The 24,287-nt window shown below is 41.0% G+C and overlaps 1 protein-coding gene across 3 annotated transcripts in view; it reads right to left on the bottom strand.

Annotated features, from left to right (window-relative positions):
• Positions 1-24,287, bottom strand: part of LOC146347135 (cadherin-7) — a 163,770-nt gene that overhangs the window by 127,169 nt on the left and 12,314 nt on the right. For all 3 annotated transcript variants that reach the window (XM_084849948.1, XM_084849949.1, XM_084849950.1), the window contains exon 2: positions 19,415-19,827. In XM_084849948.1, coding sequence (XP_084706074.1) covers positions 19,415-19,624 — 210 coding nt within the window. In that variant the 5' untranslated portion in view covers positions 19,625-19,827. The remainder of the gene's footprint in view (positions 1-19,414; positions 19,828-24,287) is intronic.

Here is a 24,287-nt window from a genome sequence, read left to right as displayed (position 1 = left end):
GTGGCCGTGTTATGCCAGGAGGCTGCCCAGAGATCTTGCCGGAGGAAGGTTATACAAGCAGTCAGTAAAAACCCAGATAAACTGCCAAGTGGCCGGTTATACAACGGGAGGAGCTTTGGTGTCAAAGGAAGACTGTACCCAGAAGCTGGTTGTAAGTGTATTTGGCTGACATGGATGTTTAGGAAATTTGGCCTGAGGTAAAAGAAGTCCTTAGAGGTTTGTAACAGCAATAGTGTCTTTTGAGTCTAAAGAACTGTCACCAAGCAGTCTTTTGAAAACCTCAAAGTAAATATTAGTAACCCCTTATGTACGAAATATCCCTTTGATAAATTACTGGTTTAATAGTTCATTTTGTCTCTAGCGTCCATGCCTATCTCACACCTAAGCCTCATATATCAGCTACGGGGGGGGGGGGGTGTTAAAGTATTCTAACATATATATTTTTAATTAATCTTTTATTGTGATTTTTTACAAAACAAAACAAACTGAAAACATTACAAAACCTAAAAAAAAGAAGCATTGACTGCATTACACCTCCAACAATTAGCTTAATTTGACAAGCCTTTACTAGTTTACTAAAAAGACATTGTGGCATCCAATAGATCTGAAACAAGAGCTTTTGCTGAAAAAGTAACTGAAGATCCATTGAAAAGTCCGATACAGACCCCAAAACGGCAGTCCATTGATTAAGCAAAATAGGACGTTCCAATTCCCTGTTCCATTCCTACTGTAAACCACTTGTGTCATATTTATTCATTGATAATAAATGTTTATAGACATGAATCGTAGGTCGATACATCTGATTAGCTTCAATAAGTACTTCCAATAGCAAAGGAGACTCCGAGACAGTAAAACAAGCAGGACAGCATCTTGTTGTTGTTGTTGTTCAGTCGTTCAGTCGTGTCCGACTATTCGTGACCCCATGGAACACAGCACACCAGGCCTTCCTGTTCTGCGCTTTCTCCCGGAGTGTTCTCAAGTCCATATTCATTGCATTCATTGCATCAGTGATGCTATCTAGCCATCTCATCCTCTGCCGTCCCCTTCTCCTTTTGCCTTCAGTCTTTCCCAGCATCAGGGTCTTTTCCAGGGAGTTTTCTCTTCACATTAGGTGGCCAAAATATTTCAGCTTCAGCTTCAGTATCTGTCCTTCCAATGAGCACTCAGGGTTGATTTCCTTTAGGATGGACTGATTTGACCTCCTTGCGGTCCAGGGGACACGTAAGAGTCTTCTCCAGCACCACAGTTCAAAAGCAGAATTCTTCGGCGCTCAGCCTTCCTTATAGTCCAGCTCTCGCAGCCATACATTACTACTGGGAAAACCATAGCTTTGATTAGACGGACCTTTGTTGACAAAGTGATGTCTCTGCTTCTTATTATGCTGTCTAGGTTTGCCATAGCTTTCCTCCCAAGGAGCAAGAGTCTTTTAGTTTCATGGCTACAGTCACCGTCTGCCGTGATCTTGGAGCCCAAGAAAATAAAATCTGCCACTGCTTCCATTTCTTCCCCTTCCATATGCCAGGAAGTGATGGGACCAAATGCCATGATCTTCTTTTTTTAATGTTGAGTTTCAAACCAGCTTTTGCACTCTCCTCTTTCACTCTCAACAAGAGGCTCTTTAGATCCTCTTCGCTTTCTGCCATTAGGGTGGTATCGTCCGCGTATCTGAGGTTGTTGATAATTCTCCCGGCAATCTTAATTCTGACCTGTGATTCATCCAACCCGGCGTTTCTCATGATGTATTCTGTATATAAGTTAAATAAGCAGGGCGACAATATGCAGCCTTGTCGTACTCCTTTCCCAATTTGGAACCAATCGGTTGTTCCATGTCTGGTTCTTACTGTTGCTTCTTGACCCTAATACAGGTTTCTCAGGAGACAGGTAAGGTGGTCTGGTACTCCCACCTATTTAAGAATTTGCCAGAGTTTGTTGTGATCCACACAATCAAAGGCGTTAGCGTAGTCAATGAAGCAGAAATAGACGTTTTTCTGGAATTCTCTTACTTTCTCCATGATCCAGCAAACGTTGGCGATTTAATCTCTAGTTCCTCTGCCTCTTCGAAACCCAGCTTGTACTTCCGGTAGTTCTCGGTTCGCATACTGCTGAAGCCTAGCTTGTAGGATTTTGAGCATAACGTTGCTGGCATGTGAAATGAATGAGCGCAATTGTACGGTAGTTTGAACACTCTTTGGCGTTGCCCTTCTTTGGAATTGGAATGTAAGCTGACCTTTTCCAGTTTTGTGGCCACTGTTGAGTGTTCCAAATTTGTTGGCATATTGAGTGCAGCACTTTAACAGCAGCATCTTTTAGGATCTTAAATAGCTCTGCTGGAAGACTGTCATCTCCACTAGCTTTGTTGTTTGTAATGCTTCCTAAGGCCCACTTGACTTCACTCTCTAGGATGTCCAGCTCAAGTTCAGTGACCGCACTATCATGGCTATCAGGGACATTCAGATCTTTCCTGTATAGTTCTTCTGTGTATTCTTTCCACCTCTTCTTCATCTCATCTGCTTCTGTTAGGTCCCTGCCTTCTTTGTCCTTTATCATGCCCGTCTTTGCATACAACGTTCCCTTGAGATCTCCGATTTTCTTGAAGAGATCTCTAATCTTTCCCATTCTGTTGCTTTCCTCGATTTCTTTGCATTGTTCATTTAAGAAGGCCTTCTTGTCTCTCCTTGCTATTCTCTGGAACTCTGCATTCAGTTGGATATATCTTCCCCTTTCTCCCTTCCTTTTCGCTTGCCTTCTTTCCTCAGCTACTTGTAATGCCTCATCAGACAGCAACTTTGCTTTCTTGCATTGCTTTTTCTTTGGGATGGATTGAGTTGCTGCCTCCTGAACAATGTTACGGCCCTCTGTCCATAGGTCCTCAGGCACTCTATCAGGTCTAATCCCTTAAATCTATTCCTCACCTCCACTGTATATTCATAAGGGATATGATTGAGGTCATACCTGAATGGTTTAGTGGTTTTCCCTACATTCTTTAATTTCAGCCGAAATTTTGCAAGAAGCAGCTCATGATCTGAGCCACAGTCAGCTCCAGGTCTTGTTTTTACTGACTGTATAGAGCTTCTCCATCTTTGGCTGCAAAGGACATCATCAATCTGATTTCGATATTGACCATCTGGTGATGTCCATGTGTAGAGTCGCCTCTTGTGCTGTTGGAAAAAGTGTTTGCTATGATCAGCGTGTTCTCTTGGCAAAACTCTATTAGCCTTTGTCCTGCTTCATTTTGTACACCAAGGCCATGCTTGCCTGTTATCCCGGTGATTTCTTGACTTCCTACTTTAGCATTCCAATCCCCTATGATGAAGAGGACATCTTGTTTTGGTGTTAGTTCTAGAAGGTGTTGTAGGTCTTCATAGAACCGATCAACCTCAGCTTCTTTGGCCTCAGTGGTTGGGGCATAGACTTGAATTACTGTGATGTTGAATGGTTTGCCTTGGATTTGTACTGAGAACATTCTATTGTTTTAAAGATTGTACCCCAGTACTGCTTTTCCCACCCTTTTGTGGACTATGAGTGCTACTCCATTTCTTCTAAGGGATTCTTGCCCACAGTAGTAGATACGATGGTCACCTGAATTAAATTCGCTCATGCTTGACCATTTTAGTTTGATTCCCAAGATGTCGATGTTCACTCTTGCCATCTCATGTTTGACCACCTCCAGCTTACCTTGATTCATTGATCTTACATTCCAGGTTCCTAAACAATATTGTTCTTTACACCATCGGATTTTCTTTTCACCACCAGACCAGACACATCCACAGCTGAGTGTCCTTTAGGCTTTGGCCCAGCTGCTTCACTCTTTCTGGCGCTGCTTGGAAATACCCTCTGCTCTTCCCCAGTAGTATATTGGACACCTTCCGACCTGAGGGGCTCATCTTCCGGCGTTGTATCTTTTAGCCTTGTGATACGTTCCATGGGGTTTTCTTGGCAAGAATACTGGAGTGGGTTGCCATTTCCTTCTCCAGTGGACCACATTTTGTCAGAACTCTCTGCCATGACCTGTCTGTCTTGGGTGGCCCTGCACGGCATAGCTTATGGCTTCACTGAGTTACGTAAGCCCCTTCGCCAAAACAAGGCAGTGATCCATGCAATCTCAAAAATGATAGAATGATCTCAGTACGAATCCAAGGCAAACCATTCAACATCACAGTAATTCAAGTCTATGCCCCAACCACTGAGGCTGAAGACGCTGAGGTTGATCGGTTCTATGTAGACCTACAACACCTTCTAGAACTAACACCAAAAAAAGATGTCCTTTTCATCATAGGGGATTGGAATGCTAAAGCAGGAAGTCAAGAAATCACCGGGATAACAGGCAAGCATGGCCTTGGTGTACAAAATGAAGAAGGACAAAGGCTAATAGAGTTTTGCCAAGAGAACAAGCTGATCATAGCAAACATGCTTTTCCAACAGCACAAGAGGCGACTCTACACATGGACATCACCGAAATCAGATTGATTATGTCCTTTGCAGCCAAAGATGGAGAAGCTCTACACAGTCAGTAAAAACAAGACCTGGAGCTGACTGTGGCTCAGATCATGAGCTGCTTCTTGCAAAATTTCGGCTGAAATTGAAGAACGTAGGGAAAACCACGAAACCATTCAGGTATGACCTAAATCATATCCCTTATGAATATACAGTGGAGGTGAGGAATAGATTTAAGGGATTAGACCTGATAGACAGAGTGCCTGAGGAACTATGGACGGAGGGCCGTAACATTGTTCAGGAGGCAGCCAGCAACTCAATCCATCCCAAAGAAAAAGAAATGCAAGAAAGCAAAGTGGCTGTCTGATGAGGCTTTACAAGTAGCTGAGGAAAGAAGGGAAGCAAAAAGCAAGGGAGAAAGGGGAAGATATATCCAACTGAATGCAGAGTTCCAGAGAATAGCAAGGAGAGACAAGAAGGCCTTCTTAAATGAACAATGCAAAGAAATTGAGGAAAACAACAGAATGGGAAAGACTAGAGATCTCTTCAAGAAAATTGGAGATCTCAAGGGAACGTTTTGTCCAAAGACGGGCATGATAAAGGACAAAGAAGGCAGGGACCTAACAGAAGCAGATGAGATGAAGAAGAGGTGGAAAGAATACACAGAAGAACTATACAGGAAAGATCTGAATGTCCCTGATAGCCATGATAGTGCAGTCACTGAACTTGAGCCGGACATCCTCGAGAGTGAAGTCAAGTGGGCCTTAGGAAGCATTACTAACAACAAAGCTAGCGGGGATGACAGTATTCCAGCAGAGCTATTTAAAATCCTAAAAGATGCTGCTGTTAAAGTGCTGCACTCAATATGCCAACAAATTTGGAACACTCAACAGTGGCCACAAGACTGGAAAATGTCAGTTTACATTCCAATTCCAAAGAAGGGCAATGCCAAAGAGTGTTCAAACTACCGCACTTGAAAATTGTGAAATGAGCAATTGTGCTCATTTCACATGCCAGCAAGGTGATGCTCAAAATCGTACAAGCTAGGCTTCGGCAGTATGTGAACCGAGAACTACCGAAGTACAGCTGGGTTTCGAAGAGGCAGAGGAACTAGAGATCAAATCGCCAACATTCGCTGCATCATGCAGAAAGCAAGCGAATTCCAGAAAAACGTCTATTTCTGCTTCATTGACTACGCTAAAGCCTTTCATTGTGTGGATCACAACAAACTGTGGCAAATTCTTAAAGAGATGGGAGTACCAGACCACTTCACCTGTCTCCTGAGAAACCTGTATGAGGGTCAAGAAGCAACAGTAAGAACCAGACATGGAACAACCGAGTGGTTCAAAATTGGGAAAGGAGTACGACAGGACTGCATATTGTCGCTCTGCTTATTTAACTTATATGCAGAGTACATCATGAGAAACGCCGGGTTGGATGAATCACAGGTTGGAATTAAGATTGCCGGGAGAATTATCAACAACCTCAGATACATGGACGATACCACCCTAATGGCAGAAAGTGAAGAGGATCTAAAGAGCCTCTTGTTGAGGGTGAAAGTAGAGAGTGCAAAAGCTGGTTTGAAACTCAACATTAAAAAAAACTAAGATCATGGCATCTGGCCCCATCACTTCCTGGAATATAGAAGGGGAAGAAATGGAAGAAGTGACAAATTTTATTTTCTTGTCTCCAAGATCACCGCAGACGGTGACTGTAGCCATGAAATTAAAAGACACTTGCTCCTTGGGTGGAAAGCTATGGCAAACCTAGACAGCATAATAAGAAGCAGAGACATCACCTTGCCGACAAAGGTCCGTCTAATCAAAGCTATGGTCTTCCCAGTAGTAACGTATGGCTGTGAGAGCTGGACTATATGGAAGGCTGAGCACTGAAGACTTGCTGCTTTCGAACTATGGTGCTGGAGAAGCCTCTTACGAGTCCCCTGGACTGCAAGGAGGTCAAATCTGTCCATCCGAAAGGAAATCAACCCTGACTGTTCATTGGAAAGACAGATACTGAAGCTGAAGCTCAAATATTTTGGCCACCTAATGCGAAGAGAAAACTCTCTGGAAAAGACCCTGATGCTGGGCAAGATGGAAGGCAAAAGGAGAAGGGGACAGCAGAGGATGAGATGGCTAGATAGCATCACCGATGCAATGAATATGAACTTCAGCACACTCCGGGAGAGAGTGGAGGACAAGAAGGCCTGGCGTGCTATGGTCCATGGGGTCACGAAGAGTTGGACATGACTTAACGACTGAACAACAACAACAACATAAATATAGAGTACCCACGTATAACATAAATAATTTGGGGTATGGTATTCATCTTAAGTTTATTCACCTTACCGCATAAACTCAGCTTTAAAGATGCCCATCTATCTATATCTCGTGAAATATCATTAATCATCTTGTTTGAATTTAAACTAATCATTTGAGATACATATATCTCTAGGAATAATTATTCCCAATAAGTAATAAACTCTGGGCAACATCAAAATTGACAATTGGCTAATACACTAGATTATATCCTATGTCCAATCGGCATTATTTCTGACTTTAATTTAATAGCCAGACAATTCACCAATGGTATTAATCAATTTCATCAAAGCTGGAACCAACGACTGGAGTCTCAAGATAAGCAACGAAAGATCATCAGCATAAAGACTAATTTTAAATTCTAATCCAAAATGGACCACTCCATGAATACTTTTATTTGGTCTAATAGCACATGCCAGGAGTTCCAAGCATAAATTGAGTATCAATGGGGAAAGTGGGCAACCTTGTCTGGTGCCCCACCCTAGTAAAACAACAACAACAACAACAACAACAACGCTGAGAATAAACCGTTGGTCATTACTCTTGCTCTAGGAGCGGAGTATAAAATTTTAACCCATTTCAAAAATTCTATAGGAAAACCAAAATTAGTCAATGTAGTAAAAATAAATTTCCAAAGAATTTTGTTGAAGGCTTTTTCTGCATCCAAGAAAATGATGGCCGCCTGATCAGTTCTTTCAGAATTTAAAGCAACCAGATCAACAACTAATCTAAGATTATCAGCCCCTTGTCTATTTTTAATAAATCCCACCTGATCTGGTCTAACCAATACAGCCATGACTTGTTGTAATCTATCAGCCAAGATTTCTGTTAATATTTTGATATCTACATTAATTAATGATATAGGTAGATAGTTTGTGCAGTAGGTATGGTCCTTGCCTGGCTTAGGAAACACAGTAATGTGAGCATCATTTAAGAATGAAGAAAGGGTGCCAACTTCAAAAATATGGTTATAGAGGCGATACAACTTTGGGGCTAAAAAACTAGAAAATGTTTTATACCATTCAACTGGGAATCCACACAGAGGAGCTAAAAGGAGCTGTTTTTGTGAAGAATCTAAACGTGGAAGATGAATATGAGGGGAAAAAGTGTCCATATCTTGCACTGTTATCTTATTACCAGTAATATACAGATCAGAATAAAACTTTAAAAATTGTGAGTTTATGTCTGTAGGAGACGTATATGCTTCACCACTCTCATCTTTAACAGCTGAAATAATATTTTGATGTTGGTGCTGTTTAAGGCAATGTGCAAGAATCTTACTAGGACGTTCACCATTTTTCCAATATTTCTGTCACAGACAAATTAGAGCAAATTCTGCCTGTTCTGAAAGGATATTATTCAACTCATACTTCGTATTCTGTAGCTCTTGATAAAGTTGTGCTGTGGGGGAAGTAGCAAACTGAGTTATGAGAGATTTTAGCTTCTTATTTAAGTGTGTTGAGTTTTTTAAAGCTTTTTTTAATAGGAAGCATAAGAGATAATTCAGCCCCTTATAAAAGCTTTACAAGCCTCCCATTCAATGGTGCACAAACCTGCTGTACCCTCATTAGCACTGAAATACTATGTTAGTTCAGCTAACATCTGGGCTTTAAACTTCTCATCATTAAGAAGTGGAACATTAAAATGCCAAAGACAAGGAAGTATCAGAAAATTGCAGTTCCAAACATACTGGGACATGATCTCACACTACCAATGTATCAGTCTTGCAATCTTTGATTTGACATACTGAAGTTGTAGAAATCAAAAAATAGTCTAATCTAAAGCAATTCTGGTGAACTGGTGAAATGAAAATATACTCTCTGTCAGCAGGATGTAAAATTCTCTTGGATGATCAGCTTTTGTCCCTTCTGAGCAATGTCCCATATTGCAGACTGTCCACTTTATCCCATGGCACTCAGTAGGAACCATCCCTTCATCTGCATAGATTGATTCTGGGTTTTGAGGATGATAAGTGGCTTTTTTTGTCTATTAATCACATGTTTCAAAGGTAACTTTTGGCACGGAACAGAAGCGCTGGCTCAAATTAAGGACATGTGGAGCCCAACTCCTAAAGAATCTCTGGGCATCCTATCCCCAGACCCACTACTATTCCCTAATATTCTAATCGGGGTGCACAACCTTTTCGGCCCAAGGGTTGCATCTGGTGTCTGCTAGAGTGGTGGGGGTTTCACATGCATGTGCACATACACCTGCATTCGTATAAAACTCACATACAACATACAACTCTCTCTCTCTCTCTCTCTCTCTCTCTCACACACACACACTCAAATCCAATTCCTGACCAAGAGTTTCAGAGGCCTGACAGCTGCTTTGACTGGATAAAACCAACACTCCTCCCAGAAACCTCCATTCTCAAACCACTCAGCCACCCAGGAATCCTGATTCATAGTCCTTCTCTGTCCTCTAATCCATTCCTTTGCTGAAGGATCCTGATACCCCACACTCTGTTACATGCAATTTTTTCCAGGAAAAAAAAACCCATGAAAGGGTGGGTGGGGGGCCCTGCCATAGAAGCCCAGTCCTTAGATAATCCTAGGAAGCAGGCAGATAATCCTTCAAACAGTATTTCCTAGGATGCTCTGGCAGCGGGAAAGGGCCAGATTGTGAAACTCTGAGTTAGAGTGGCAGAGAGTTCCCTAAGTGCAGAAATATAAGCCTTTATAATATAATATGAAGCAATCCCCCATATAACATATTAATCTGAAAGACATTACATGGAATTAAGTTACACTGATTTAAATGGAATTTACTAGGTTCAATACAAATTTCCATGTATCTTCCAATAGGCACTCAGATTATGTATGCGCGCACACACGCACACACACAGGATTAGAAAGAAAATTACGGAAGGAGGAGGAGGAGGAGGAGGAGGAGGAGGGAAGAATAATAACCTTTGCCCTAATTTTCACAAAAAAAAATAGGACTTGTAATTAGCAATTCTATGGCCCATAAAATCTGTACTTCTGAGTGTACAGTACCAAGGACAGCAGCATGCTGTAGACAGTAGTGGCTGTACAGGACCATGGACAGCAGCACTGAGTGGAAGGCAGAGCTTGTCAAGGCTCCTCTTCCAGGCTGAAGGGAAGCCCAGGGCTGCCTTTAAGGGTGGAACCTTCTCTAGGTGGTGCATAACATAAAAACCACACCAAGTGGATACAATTGTTTTAATCTATACCCAACCAATTCCCCAGGTGTGACAATGTCCTCCGAAGATCCAAAGGTCCGCTAACTCTTCCTTCTTCCTTCACTGGGAAAGTTGACCTCATCTAATCTTTGTATTGCTCTGAGACCAATAGTCAGCAGGGTCTCCTGGGACAGGCTTACAGTCTCTGAAACAGCTACAGCAGTGGTGCTGTAAGCGGTACTGTAATTGTGCTGATAATCATGTGGTTCCTACATCACCTTGTCTGCATGACTGTATAGCTGGGAATGGTCAGAATTGTACATATAGAAGTAAGCATTTTGCAAGTAAGCCATTATGAGGTCACAACAGGATGCATCCCCGATGCTTCCCCTTCCTGGCTAAACAGCAGAACAACAAGAATGTAGCTTTATTAAAAGGGCTATGCCTGTATACTCATGGCTGCTCTGAATGTGCTCTCTTGAATTGAAGCCATGCTCTTTTTACCACAACTTCTATCAGTATTGCCCTCAGAATTAAAACAACAGATTTTCTCCTCAAGTATACTCAAGTTTTCCCCCCCCACATGCACACATACACAAAGACTGTAGAAAATAAACATTAAGCAACTGTTACATTAAGCAAGTTGCAATATCTTTTTTCCTAGAAAAAAAAATGAAGCTTTCTAGGCGAAACAGATGTTTTCTATGTGAGCAAAAATTACAAACATGATTCCATTTCAAGTAATGTTTCTATCAATAGCACCTGATTTTATGTAAAAATGATCCAAGGTCTTTACTATTACAATTAGAATGCAAGACAGGTGGCTGCTTTGTATTGGTATGGCATTTGAAAAAATATATATCCTAAGACAAAAATCCATAAATAATTAGGGTCAGAATCTTAGCACTTTCATTTGTCATGCTTTTATGACAGCAAAATAAAATATTCATATTATAGGATCACAATAATTTTTTAGCCAGAATGCAAACATACCAGGAAAAATACTGACATGGACAGAGCAATCCTAACCCCCGGATCTGTTGGCTGCAGCATATTAGGATGGGGATGAGGTACCCTCTTACTGGTAGAGAGGAGCTAAACCCCACTTGCCCTGGGTGCCCAGTTCCACGTGCTCAGAGAATGAGGCTCTAAAGGGGAGAGTGCAAGACCACCAAAGGGGGATGGGGATTATGGAGGTGGGTAGGGCCAAAGTTGCTCCATTCTCCTGAGAGAGGCCAAGATCAGACTGGAGCTGGCATCACTAATTCCCTGCTCCTCAATGATTCCAACAGGGGCAATTTAAAAGAAAAAGATCCACCGGTCTGAAAAGTGCAACAAAACTGCCCCAACGCCACCCCTCTACCCTGGGATGAGGTGACAGATGTGCACTTCACTCCTCCATGACCCCTCTTAGTGCTGAACTGTAAAGCTGCAATCCTATATCCACTACCGACTTACCTGGCATTTGAGCAGACATGTATAGAACCGCACTGTGAAGCTGCAATATAATCCACACACTTAGATAAGAGTAAGACCATTGAACTCAATGGGACTTGGATCTGAGTAAGTATGCATAGGATTGTGCTGTATAATGTAAATTATGTTCATGTTTAGAAAAGGCCAACATTACCGAAGCTCTACCTGAACTGCCAGGTAAGCATGTTCAGGAATTATGATCCATTGAACTATAACACGATACGGGTTAATAATCACCCGGAAATAAGCAGTTAGTATTGTCACACTTTTCTCCTGATCTCAGTGGAATAAAACCCTCAGCTGAAATCTCACATGAATCAGTGAAAACTATGCTGGACGTCCTATCAGAGATGTTAAATCCCACTACAGCTCTGGGCTCAGCAGTTTCTTTATGGCTTTAGCTCTCAGTTTCAGTCCTACATATGACATCCAGCAAACAACTGTTATGAAGGCAAAACAATAATGAAAATAAAAATCAGGGCCATTGGGCACTAAATAAACCAATATGAAGAATGCTGAGAGTCAATTTCACTTTTTATTTTACCTTTTCATCTAAGTAAGTTGTTAATTATTGCATATCTTTTCTCTTGCAAAATGAACTGATAGCACATGTTTCATTTTTGCTGTTCCATTTAATATAATTAATCAAAAAAATCAGTATAACAGAGAGATAAAACCAAATCAGTTACTTCAAATCAGTATGGGAATGTTCATTCACACAGCCCTGCAGAATCTGCCTCTTTGGCTTGATGATCCATTTATCCCCTTGAAAAAACACCGAACGTGAAACCAAAGCTCCTTTGCTTGTCCATTCCCTTTCTGCCAGCACCACAGGGTCCTTCCTCTGTGAGATCTTTCCCCACTGCTCTCTGCCACTCTTTGCTTCTGCCACACTTTCTCTCAGAGCTTTATGTTCTCCATTTATTTTGCATTTCACTGGACATTTGGTAACAACTGTTAATCTGAAGGACAGATTTCTATGTGGATTAATAATATAATGCTTAAAACATCATATAAAACACCTCAGTATCCCTTACAACATTCATTTGAGGTAGATTAAGGGTGCAATCCTACGCTTATTTAGACAGGAAAAAAAGCCTACAGTTCCCAGCATTTCTCAGCCAGCACTTCGGGCTGGGGAATGCTGGGAATTGTAGGAGTATTTTCTGTCTAAACATGCATAGAGTTTAGGTGGATGTGGGGGAGCGAGAGAAGAGATGAAATGGGAGTTTTACTTTGAGGTCTAGTTTTTTCAAACTAAATGACGAAAGAAAGAAAGAAAGAAAGAAAGAAAGAAAGAAAGAAAGAAAGAAAGAAAGAATCAACAGTCTTCTTACTTGAGATGAAGACTCCTAAGTAAAGATTCTCTATTTTTGCCTGGTAAATTATTTTTTTCTCCCATCCCACTCACCAAAGAGAATGAGCCAAGGGCTAAAAGTGCTATACGTAAATCTCTAGCCAACACTGTATTACAGTTGCCCGTACACTACACTGAAGCTATAATTTTGGTGAATATGACACATGAAACAAGCATGCCACAGAACTCGGGCAGTGATTAGCGGAACAAGCTAGAGCCAAAAGGACAAATATAGGTGTGGGTAGGAAGTGGGTAAGCTGGAAACATCAGGGCGGATGAAGGCAGACATCTAGTTGGAATAGCAGCTGTGGAGAAAAGTAAGCTTGGCTCATGGAGATACTGATCTGGAGATAGGAATCTAAACTGTGCCACTACGGGCCAAGGAAGCCATGCTATAAAATTCAATGTGCATGTTTTGCGTTTAACATGGATGGGTTTTTTTGTTTTTGTTTTAATTCAAATAGTCTGGGGGAGGGGTGATAAGTATAAAGATCACAGCAGGCAGGAAAGATCACAACTGCTCTATTGTGATCCTGACAAAAATTGCTCCTCTGAATCTTCTATTTGAATTGGGAGGAATTCCAGTTCCTCCCAATGCAATGGGAGGTGGCCAGCACAGCACATGAGGAATCACATTGTGAAAATCAAATTTCCCCCCCAATCCCCGAGGAGTTATAGATATCAGCTGGCTTACTTAATATGTGAGAAAATGGTTCATTCATTTATTTTCTTTCAGGACTAAAAACAATTGGGGTGAGAGAGTATCTCTCTCCTGCTTTTAACTCAGTTTTTTTATTTTATTCATGCCTAGGTGGCATGCTGCCTGATTTGTATTCATGCTTACCTCGAGGTAAGTTTCAGTAGGAGTGCATCCTCAATAAAGTGTATTTTCCCCTTTATAATAGCTTCAAAATAATTGGGAGGGGGACTTTCTTTTCTGTTCGCAATAAATTATTATGTGACTTGTTTGTTTTGTTTCCCTACCCCCACTTAGGCTTAAATAAAAAGGTGCATTTGAGGTTCTAGTAAAAACCAAAGTAGATCCTTGAAGCCTGCCCACCCTTGGTGTATGACGTGCTATAATGTGTCATTTAAGTAGAAACGTATTGATCGAGAAAGAAGACTAACTTGGAAATGGACAACAGCTATCCACATGGGCTTCAAGAACTATTGGCATAGAATGCGTAAAAATACAGATTTGGGAAAGGGCTCGATCACAAAAGGAGATTAATTTGCAGTAGGCAAAAGGACAAAGAAACAGCTGTGGGAGAGGGAACAAATGGTTCAATAGTTTAAAGGTTGTGAGGATTCCAATTTTGCCACATAGAGACAAAGGGGGGAATTGTTTCAGTGTTATTCTTGGGGAGAAATTTTCACCACTCAGAAACTAAGACTGGTGAGATTACCAACCAGACCTGTGCTCTCCAATGACCCAGAAAAACAAAAGGTTTTCCAAATCAATCTTTTTTCTTAAAAAAAAGCACAAAATGTGCATTATTTAATGCATTTTCCCCAAAACAAGTATTTTTGTATGCAGTTTACCCTAAAATGCATATTTTTAATGATTTTAACCTAAAATGTACATGTTATACACATATTGGTATGTTTTTGAGCCAAAAGCTGTATCCTAAAACTCAGTGAAGTAAGAAAACAGAAGGATAACTGTGTTCCATGCCTTGTGTCCAGGCAATGCAAATCAGATTGCTTTGCTTAAAAATGTGGACCAACTGAAATCCTCAAGCATCCCCAGCCATGACTGAATCCGTTTGCTCAAGTCTAGATAACTAGTCTTGGGAAAATAGTATGGAAAAAGAGGGTACCAAAATCCCCTAGTGGCACTGCTTACGTGGGAAGTGTGCTATGGAAGATATACCCCTTTACCTGTTACACTGCTCAACTTCTGAGGAAGCTTGCAGTAAGATTAAGAACACAATCCTATACATGATTACTTGGGAGTAAGACCCATTGAACTCCACTGCACTGTAAGATCCTCAATTGGTTTCTGGAAAGCAGTTCTCATCAGTCCAACTTTTGAATCACTGATTGTTTCTTAGTAAATTCAAATAAGGACATTATCAGTTCAGTGGTTGGCTTCACATGGACTGCCTCTTAAAGCCATCAAAATGTTTTGGATGCCTATACAATCAATTGTAGACTGGATACACTGGCCTGCAGCTGATACAAAATAAACTGTTCATATATCTGTCAAATACCACTGAATGGTCTGAGGGCTCTGTAGTTGGCAATAAGCTGCACATTAGAGGACTGTAATATTATATGGCTCGAGCTTTCATTCTGATTTCACCCAGTAATTTATTAAATTCTGACTTTCACTCACTACTGACCACTTAAAGTCTCTCTTGTTAAACTATATTTTAGTCTGGCTGCAAGTAATAGTTTTAATCCTCTCAATGTTATGGTATTGTTGTTTAGTGTTTATGTCATTTAATATTGCATTTTTTTTTTAAATATATACATATACCAGCCTGAAATCCATGTTTGTATGAAGGTGTAGTTTATAAATTCTTGGTGGACTCAGAGGTCATCTCAGAGCAAGATCCTGTACAACATAGGGTACTTCTCCAATGTTTTTTTTAGAAAGCATATGTTAGTGATCTGTAAGCCAATCGTAGAGACTCTGGTCTGCTTTGCATGTAACGACAACCCAGAGTATGGGTTGTTCTTGAATTGTGGGTTGTTACGTGTTAACTATGAACAACCAAGGAAGAGAACCAATGGTTTGTTGTTGGGTTGTGAATTCTCAGTTGTCCGTGTTTAACAACCCATAGTTAAACCGTAGTGCAAGGTTTGCACATAACAACAACTCATGATTCAACGATGACCCATACTCAACCCATAGTCTGGATTGCTGTTACATGTGAATCAGGTCACATGTAACTGAAAAGAAAGCCTTCTTATTTAAGATTAATACTGATGTATACTTATAAACAGAGAGACTTCCATGCTGAGAGTGGGCATTTTTTCCCATTCAAAATCATCTCACTAGGTAGATTATAATAAATTTCCTTTAATAAATGAGAAAAGGCAGGTTTGTAGTCATGGGGCTTTCCATTTTTCCCTTCTGATTCAAAGTACAAAAACAGACAAACAGACAAACAGATAGACAGAATATTGTCCAACTTTATCTCTACATCTCTCCCATTCTTTCCCCACTGTCTTTTGTCAGTTTGTCACTAAAGGACTATAGAAGAGAGTTACGACAGCAAAACATGTGTAGCATGTACAATCACAATCAAAGTCTCTGGAAAGGACATACAATAAGCCTTACAGGGAAAGTAATGGCCTAGAGCAGCCTTCTCCAATCTGGTACCCTGGAGATGTGTTAGACTTTGGGATTTCTGGATTTTGTTAAATCCATTCCATCTGTGTTTCGCAGATTGTCAGGCATCTTTTGCTCTGTCATCTGCTCCTTGATGGAAATGGATTTTTTGTAGGAGAATTTCATTCCAGTTGCGCTAATGCACACTCGTGCATGCGTGCAAATGTGTTAATGCAAATTTGTGCAAATCTCCCCCAAAGTAGAAAAAGTGTTTGATTGACTTAATCCAGGGGCACAGAACCTCTTTTGGTCAGAGGGCCAGACTGCATTTCAGATATGCTTGGAGGGGCGGGGGGGCTGCATTACAGTGGTGGGGAAGGCTGAAGGCAAAAGGGGTGAGGCCAAAGGGATAAGACCAAAATACTAGCATATTGTAGCTTAAAGCTCTTATTTAAGCTTCTGTTTCAACTTAATGGTTGGGAGAAGGGGGCAGGGCCAAGGAACTGCAAAATGCCAGAAATCACCGAAACATCAGTGACTGGGAGAGGAGGTGGGGCCAGGGGAAGGCGGTGGGGCCTTCTGGGGAATGCTGGAGGACCAGATAGGGATCTCTAGAGGGCCAGATTGTACCACAGGCCTAACATCCCAAGGCATGGTCTGAAGGCACATGAGGCAGCCACCTTGTTGAAGCTAAGCAGGTCTGGGTCTGGTCAGTGCTAGGAGGGGAGACCATCTGGGAAACACATGTAGCCACTTTGAGTTCCATAATGGAAGAAAGGTGGGATATAAATGTAATAAATAAATAAATAAAATGTTCTGAATTTACTCACACACACAGGAAAGACACCCACCCACACCACAAAGCTGCACCAACCTCCTGTCCCCACCCCCCAGAAAAATACACACACACTAAAATATTCCAGGTAAAACACACACAAGAAAATACAAACCCAGGCAAACACACACACTACAACAAAACAAACAAGCTAATATGCATGCACCCAAAAGGAAAAGCACACACACACACACACACATACACAGCACAGGCAAAATACGTCTTGTTACTTCCCACCAATCCATCTCGCCCCTGAAGACACACCCTACCACTACCCCCAGCTTACCTTTTTCTCTTTGGGGGGGTTTCTGGGTACATTTCAAAATAAAGCACTAGGCTCCAGCCACTCACCATTGTTATTTTCTAAGCATGTCTCGGGGTCCCAGGGGCATCCTTGGAAATAACGGTGGCAGCGCAACTTTGCAGCTTACCTAACTCACAATTAAACTTTTTTTTTTTTAAATGACAAAAATAAGTAAAACAAAATCAGGAGGGGGAAGGAACCAGGCCAACATCAAGGGGGTGCCCATGGGCACCACATTCGGGACCCCCTGGACTAAAGGGTTGTTGCAACGATAGTGTCCTAAGATCAGAAAACAGTTTATCAATCACTTTGTTTAAGTTGCAAGTTTTATTTTGTCTAGCCACACTATGCTTTCTCAATTGTTTAGAAAGGCTGGATAAACTTGCGAGCTATTGAAATGCCAAACTCATTGCTTCAGAAGAATTCTTATCTGTATTCAATCCAAAGCAAATCAATTAAAGAACATTAAGATTGCATGGTTAAGCAGTCAAACGAAATATGGAAATTCCCATATTATGGTTTCATGCACATCTTTAACGCTGCCTGCCTGTGTACATGTACTTCCATACAGACATTAATTATAGTATTTCTCAGAGAATGTAATAGCACATGATATTTCTTCTGCAGCTTCAAATCCACATGCACAGAATCTCAGAGTGCTGCGCACTATTATTTGTATGCCAAACAATCCCTGTTGAAGTAAAAGAAGCACAAAGCAATCCATTTTCACCCAGCATACTCTACAGTAATAACAAACATTTGCAGTTAGTCGGCTTCCAAGTCACCTACCTCTTCCTAACTATTGCCAACATATGTGCACTTAGCCAAATGAGCTCAGCAATTAAATGCTTCATTCCCTATTCAAAGTAAAAGCTGGTTCACGTTGCAATGTAACCGCAACTATTCCTATTATTTAGCCACCGTGATTGCAAGAACGACCAACGCCGCCAAGAAGCTGTGGCTGTATTAACTGAGGGCTCAGCTCATATGCTATGCTATGGTTCTCCAAGCAAGTGTATCTCTAGGGACCATATGGGAGCACCACATGGAGCCTCCAATAGTCCATCACTTTCATTTCTGGTTATAAAAATCATAGATGTACAGCAGCAGGTGTTTTTTGAATAATATCATAAATACATGGGGGGGGGGAGAAACCAGTGTCGTCCAAACGGTGCATAACATGGCGGGCAATTAATCCAACTGCAGAGGATGGGGAAAAGACTCAAGGGTGGAATTCGGGTCCCTCTATATAATATTTTATCCTGTTATGGTGCCTAAACTGTTATGCAAGAAATGTCATACTAATGACATACGTAAGAAAGATGAAACCCATTTGCTAACTCAAAAAAGAAGAAAAATACCCAAGCATCTGAAGATTGTAAAGCAGTTACAGAAGAACATAAGAAGAGCCCACCTGCCTCAAACCAAAGGCCTACCTAGACCAGCACCCCTTTCCCACCATAACCAAATGCCTTTGGGAAGCCCACAACCAAGATATGAGGGCAACAGCCCGCTCCTGCTATTGTTTCCCAGCAACTGATATTCAGAGTCTGATCCTGGAAGCAACATATAGCCATCATAACTAGTAGCCATTGACAGCCATGAATTCGTCTGATTCCCTTCGAAACTCATCCAAGTTCCTGGACATCACAGCACCTTCTCACAGCAGATTCTAGCAGCTTTATATTTAAATGGATGGTTCAGTTCTCAAGAGGAGGTTGCAGAGGCCTTAGAGCAGTGATTCCCAACCTCGGGTCTTCAGACATTGTGGAGCTGTACCTTCCAGCATCCCTGACCACAGGCCATGATGGCTGGGGATGATGGGAACTGTAATCCAACATCTGAGGACCCAAGGTTGTGGACCGCTGCCCTAAAGGCAGATCGGTATGGAACACCAGATAGCCAAGCAAAGGGACATGGGCAAAAGCTCTCATCTTAATTTTGGGAAACACACAGATCTATCACAAAGGGCTAGGTTTGACTTCTGTTGTTGCTAACCATGATGGTAGAGGCACTGACAGAGCAGAAGACTTTACACATATCCTTACCGGTGCTCGAGGCATTTCTAAGGGGAGACCGAAGTCTGTTGAAAGAAATGGAACTTACTTCCAAGTAAATGTGCTTGGAATTTCAGTATTTGTTGTATTTTTTTTAAAAAAATCTTTTATAACAGCTTACTCAACACAAATATAATTCATGATGACATTTTAATGGCTTGCATCAAACAAGTAGCTGTGCCATATAAAGTCTGATTCGATTTCCTACCTTTCCTACATAGAGAGGATCAGTTCCCATATATTCCTCTAGTACAAAGAACTGATTCCACACCCAGCTACGCTTGGTTCGTGATCTCCCAGATTGGAAATAGGGCTTTGATCTGGATCTTGGGAGTTCTGTTTGACTCATCCCAGAAAGACAGAGGAAAAGAGCTATTATCTGCAAAAAATGGCAGAACTCCACTTTGCCCAACTTCATTGTTTTTCTTCTCCCTGTGTAAGGAAAGTAAATAAATAAAAAAAAACCTTGACAAGAGTGGGCACAGTTCCAGTTGGCTTAGTAGCTGTAGCCTCCAGCAGGATGTCAGCTGGGAGTCCAGAGATAATAATTTTCAGAGTGTTCGATTAAAAAAGGTCTCCACTACTGAATGGCCTTCACAAGAGAAATGGTATAAGAGGTACCTATAAAGGAAAAGCAGACAAGAATTGTTGTCAGTATTGTTTCTTGTAAATGACATTTCTTTCAGGTTTCATTTGCTACAACTTGTAGTTCACAAAATGTTTCATTTCATCCATCACAAGGAAGTTAGAAGTAATATTTTGACATTCTGGGTGTTTTTCTTTTAATTACATTACTATTGCTAAGTAGTGTCTGTGTGTATATGAGGGAGAGGGCCACATATGGACGTAACAATAAGCCAGAATTGCTGGGAATTCTGGCTTCTCATTCATGAAGCTGCATTGCTCATGCCTGATGCCCAATCCCTGCTTGGCTCCCCCCACTAGCCGGAGTACTCAGATCTATTGAGAAACTAACAAGGAAATGTTCCCGATATGTCTGAACCTTGACCCTGGCTTGTCAATCCCTAACAAACCAGGAATGGGAAACCAACTTCAAATCCTGGCTTCAGATTACAGTTCGTTAGGGGTGCAACAAACCAGCAGTCTGGGTTCAGATGGGAAGCTTTTGTTTTCTCATTAGATTCTGGTTAGCTTAACCACTCCTGGTGGTGTGAGGATCCAAGAAGGGACAATCAATCAGCATGCACTATCACATTACTCAGCAATTCTGGATTATCATTATATCTGAAAGTGGCATGTAGTCTTCTTTAATTTTACTAGCAAAGGCAGTATGATGTCATGTATTTTGGAATAGTTTCTGTTGCCCCTTAGAAATCTAGTCTGTGGATTTTCGAAAAACACATGGCTGGTGCAAAGCTTTATCATCAACCAGCAGGCAGTTGATCTACTTAGGTATCACAGGGCTTCACAGGCCAAGGGATCAGGACTTTTCTGGCTGCTGCTTGTCATTTTACAGGCTTGGTCCCAAGACTTGCACCTGGAAGTCCCTAAGCTAGCTCTTGATGCCTATAAGGTTGTTATAGATGTTAGAAGCAAGGCTGTCAAATAACTAGTTTGAAGATCACAAGTGTAAGCAGGAGGATAAGGTGCCTTCAGCTCAGTGCTAGTATGCATACTTAGTCCCTGTTCAATCCCTGATATTTCAAATTAATTATTTCAAAAAGAAGCTCTAGGAAATACTTCTGACTGAGACTTACTACTTATGATCAACAGTAAGAGGTCACATGAACTATTAGTGTGACACAGTATAAAGCAGTTTCTTATCTATAAGTAGTAGTCTTCAACACAAAGGCAAAGGATAGAATGGCATTTGTTTAATTTAGTTTACTCATTTATATTCTACCTTTTGGTGTAAAATATAATTAAGGCAGCTTACAAGAAATAAAATAAGACAAATAATATAGAACCAACAAATAGTACAACAAATAAACATCAAATGAGAATGCAACTAGATAAAAACAAACACTTCATGGAGACAAATAATATAAATAAAACCAACAAGTAATAGACATCAAACAAGAATGCAGCTAGATAAAAACAAACAGTTCACGGAGGCAATCATTTTAAGAGAGTCCAAAAGCTTACTGGAATATTATCAGGTGTTTATTTATTAATTCATGCATATACTTTGGACTGGATTCAGACTAAGTTAGTTGAATTAAGTTTCCATTGAAATCAGTGGGAATAAAGTCTTAATGAACATGATTTCAATAGGACATAAGTTCAACTAACTTAGTCTGTATTAAACCCATTAGCTTTATTGCCATTTTGAAAGCAGATAGTGTTGGGCCAACTATACCTCTCTGGGGAGCTACTCCACAATCTGGATGCCATAGCCAAAAGGGACTAGGTGGAACCAGCCTCATCTCTGCTGGTGAGGGAACATGAAGGAGGGCTTCCAAGCAGGAACAATGGTCATGGGCCAGTTTGTATGGCAGAGGCAATTTCTTAAGATATGCTTGTCCCAGGCTATTTAAGGGCTATGAAGATCAAAACCAGTAGCATGGGGCTTGGTAGCAGGCCATTTTGATGGATAAGTCAATGGAGTTTTGGCCTGCTATCCCTTATTCCTTTCTCAATGTCATTCTCTGGTAAGAGCAGTCCCTAACCAGATGCATGTACTTTTTAGGTGTATTTCTCAACACATGATGCTACTGCAATGTTACAGTGATATTACGCCAGTGTCACAGGCAGATGCACTGGTACAAATATTTAGCATCAAGATGCTAGTCCTACTGATCTGAATACAACAAAAGCTGTAATTCTAAGCATTTTTACAAGGAAGGAAGTCCAGCTGAGCTGATTGGGGCTTAACAACTGAATAAACATATTTAAGAGCAGGCTGTGTGTCAGCGTTAGTGATTGGTTGATTTTAGGAGCATTCTTAAAGAAACAGGAGACACTGGTTGAAGTCCAGTACCCACACACAAAGCATAGAGTGATTTGGGGCCACTATTTCTCAGCCTAACTTACTTCACAGGACTACTTAGAGAATAAAACGGGGGGAAACAATACACACAATACTCTGAACCATGGAGTAGAAAGGGAGGGTGTAAATATCAACTACTTGCTGTTCTTGGAAAGTTCCATCAACATTAATGGCAATATGTTAAGCTACACATGCCTCCTATGTGTAATATTTGTAATATTTATGTATTTACAATATTTATGTAATATGCAAATAGTCTGTTAACTGAGATACGTTGGCTTCATGTGGATGGAGCATTATAATCTAAGCAACTATCTATCTTATGAAATGCTCTCTCCATTTAAGCCTTTCATCCTTAACTCAAACCAGGCATCATCTTTCATTCATTCATCTCTTTATTTCCCATATATTCTGCAAATAGCCAACTTGAGCTGTCAGAATTAGGGATCTAACCAGCTAAAAACAAGTATAAAAGGTGCATGTTAGCCTAAACCTCCTGTCCATAAGACCAAGTGAACTGGTGAGTGGATCAACTCCAAACTTTAAAATGGAATGTAATATATCTTGTGCTGCACATTAAACTCCTGCCCATGTACCTTCTCAAAAGTTAAAAAATAATTTGATTTTAGATGTTCAATGCAATGTTGGCATAAACTCAAGTGATTTTCGAGGAGTAATTTTTTTAAAAAAATGTGCCTTTGGTTATGAGCCTTTCCAGATCATACAAGGGATTCTGATATTGGAGGTATTGGTACAATTTTGTAAGAAAAAAATATTATTACAGGGGAATGCTTCACAAGGGTCACGCAAGGGTTGAGAGAAATGTGATTTTATGTTATCATGGCACACTCATGGGTTCTTTAGGCGTGAATAGAACATTTAAATCATCTTTCAAGTGACTTGGTTATATTGTAGTTTTGGTTGTTTGTTGTTCACCATCTTAAATAAGACAATGCTGGGTGGTAGGACAGACCAGGCGCAGAAAATAAAAGCTTTGGCACACAGCAGGCACATCTTATGACTGTTTTAATTCTCTGTAAGCTTTCTCGCTCTTATGGGAATGCTTTCTCCTCCTTGTCAGACCAAGATGTCTAGCAGACAGGACAATTTTTTAAAGTGTCAGATACCAACAAGGAAATGAGAGGGAAATTAAAGCAGACACCAGGTCACATATACTGTGGGGCAGCAGTGAGGAGAAGTATTATGTTTTAGGAAGCCTCAAATGAAATAAGAATTCATCTTTGCCAACTTCCATATCTCTGAATCGCTAAGCCATGAAACATCCTAGATAATAAATGAATTTACCTCATATATTTAATAACCGTCATCTGCCTTAAAAGCAGACTTATGCTAACAAACGTTGGCTCTCTGCACAGTTCTTTCAGCTATGCAGTTTCTGCGTAATACTCTCCGAAAGGTACCCAGAGGGCAAAACCATAATGCAAATAAAAGCATTTCTGATTAAAGAATCCATTTAATGTCTTTTTATAGTAATCCCTCCTGAGGTACTTCCTTGCTCCAGAAGGTCTCTATTTAAGAGGCTGGTGGAATAAACCACAAACAGACTTTGTTAACGAAGTGGGAGCAATTTAAAAGTTTCTCTACTTAAAACACCAATGTCTCAGTCTCTACTAGGGATGTCAGAGAATTCCGCCATGGATCTCGGTGAGGCCGAATGCCAGTGCACTCGGCCCCCCAAAATCCATGGCGGAACGAAGCCCCCCCGCCCCCCCACTCCACGAAATGGGCCCGGAACGGAGCACCTACCTGCTGCCGTCCGCGCTGACTTGCAAATGGTGTCCCTGCGTTAGCTGTGATCGGCCACAGATGCGGCCACCATTCACTTCTTCCATGTAGCTGTGATAGGCTATGTAAATACTTACGTAGCCTATCACAGCTAACGCAGGGACACCATTTGCATCCCTGCGGAAGCCGTGATAGGCTACGTTAAGTATTTACGTAGCCTATCACAGCTTAACTAAGGGAACGCAAATGGCGGCCACTATGCCATTTGCGTTCCCTTTTTTTTTTCCGTAATAGCCTACATAAATATTTACGTAGGCTAAAACAACAACAACAAAAGGGAACGCAAATGGTGGCCGCCGTAGCTGCCGCCATTTGTGTCTGCTGT

The sequence above is a fragment of the Heloderma suspectum genome, chromosome 4 (genome assembly GCF_057233095.1).
Source record: "Heloderma suspectum isolate Gila_16-S chromosome 4, 16-S_ref, whole genome shotgun sequence".
NCBI lineage: Eukaryota > Metazoa > Chordata > Lepidosauria > Squamata > Helodermatidae > Heloderma > Heloderma suspectum.
This window is presented reverse-complemented; position numbering and strand designations above follow the sequence as displayed.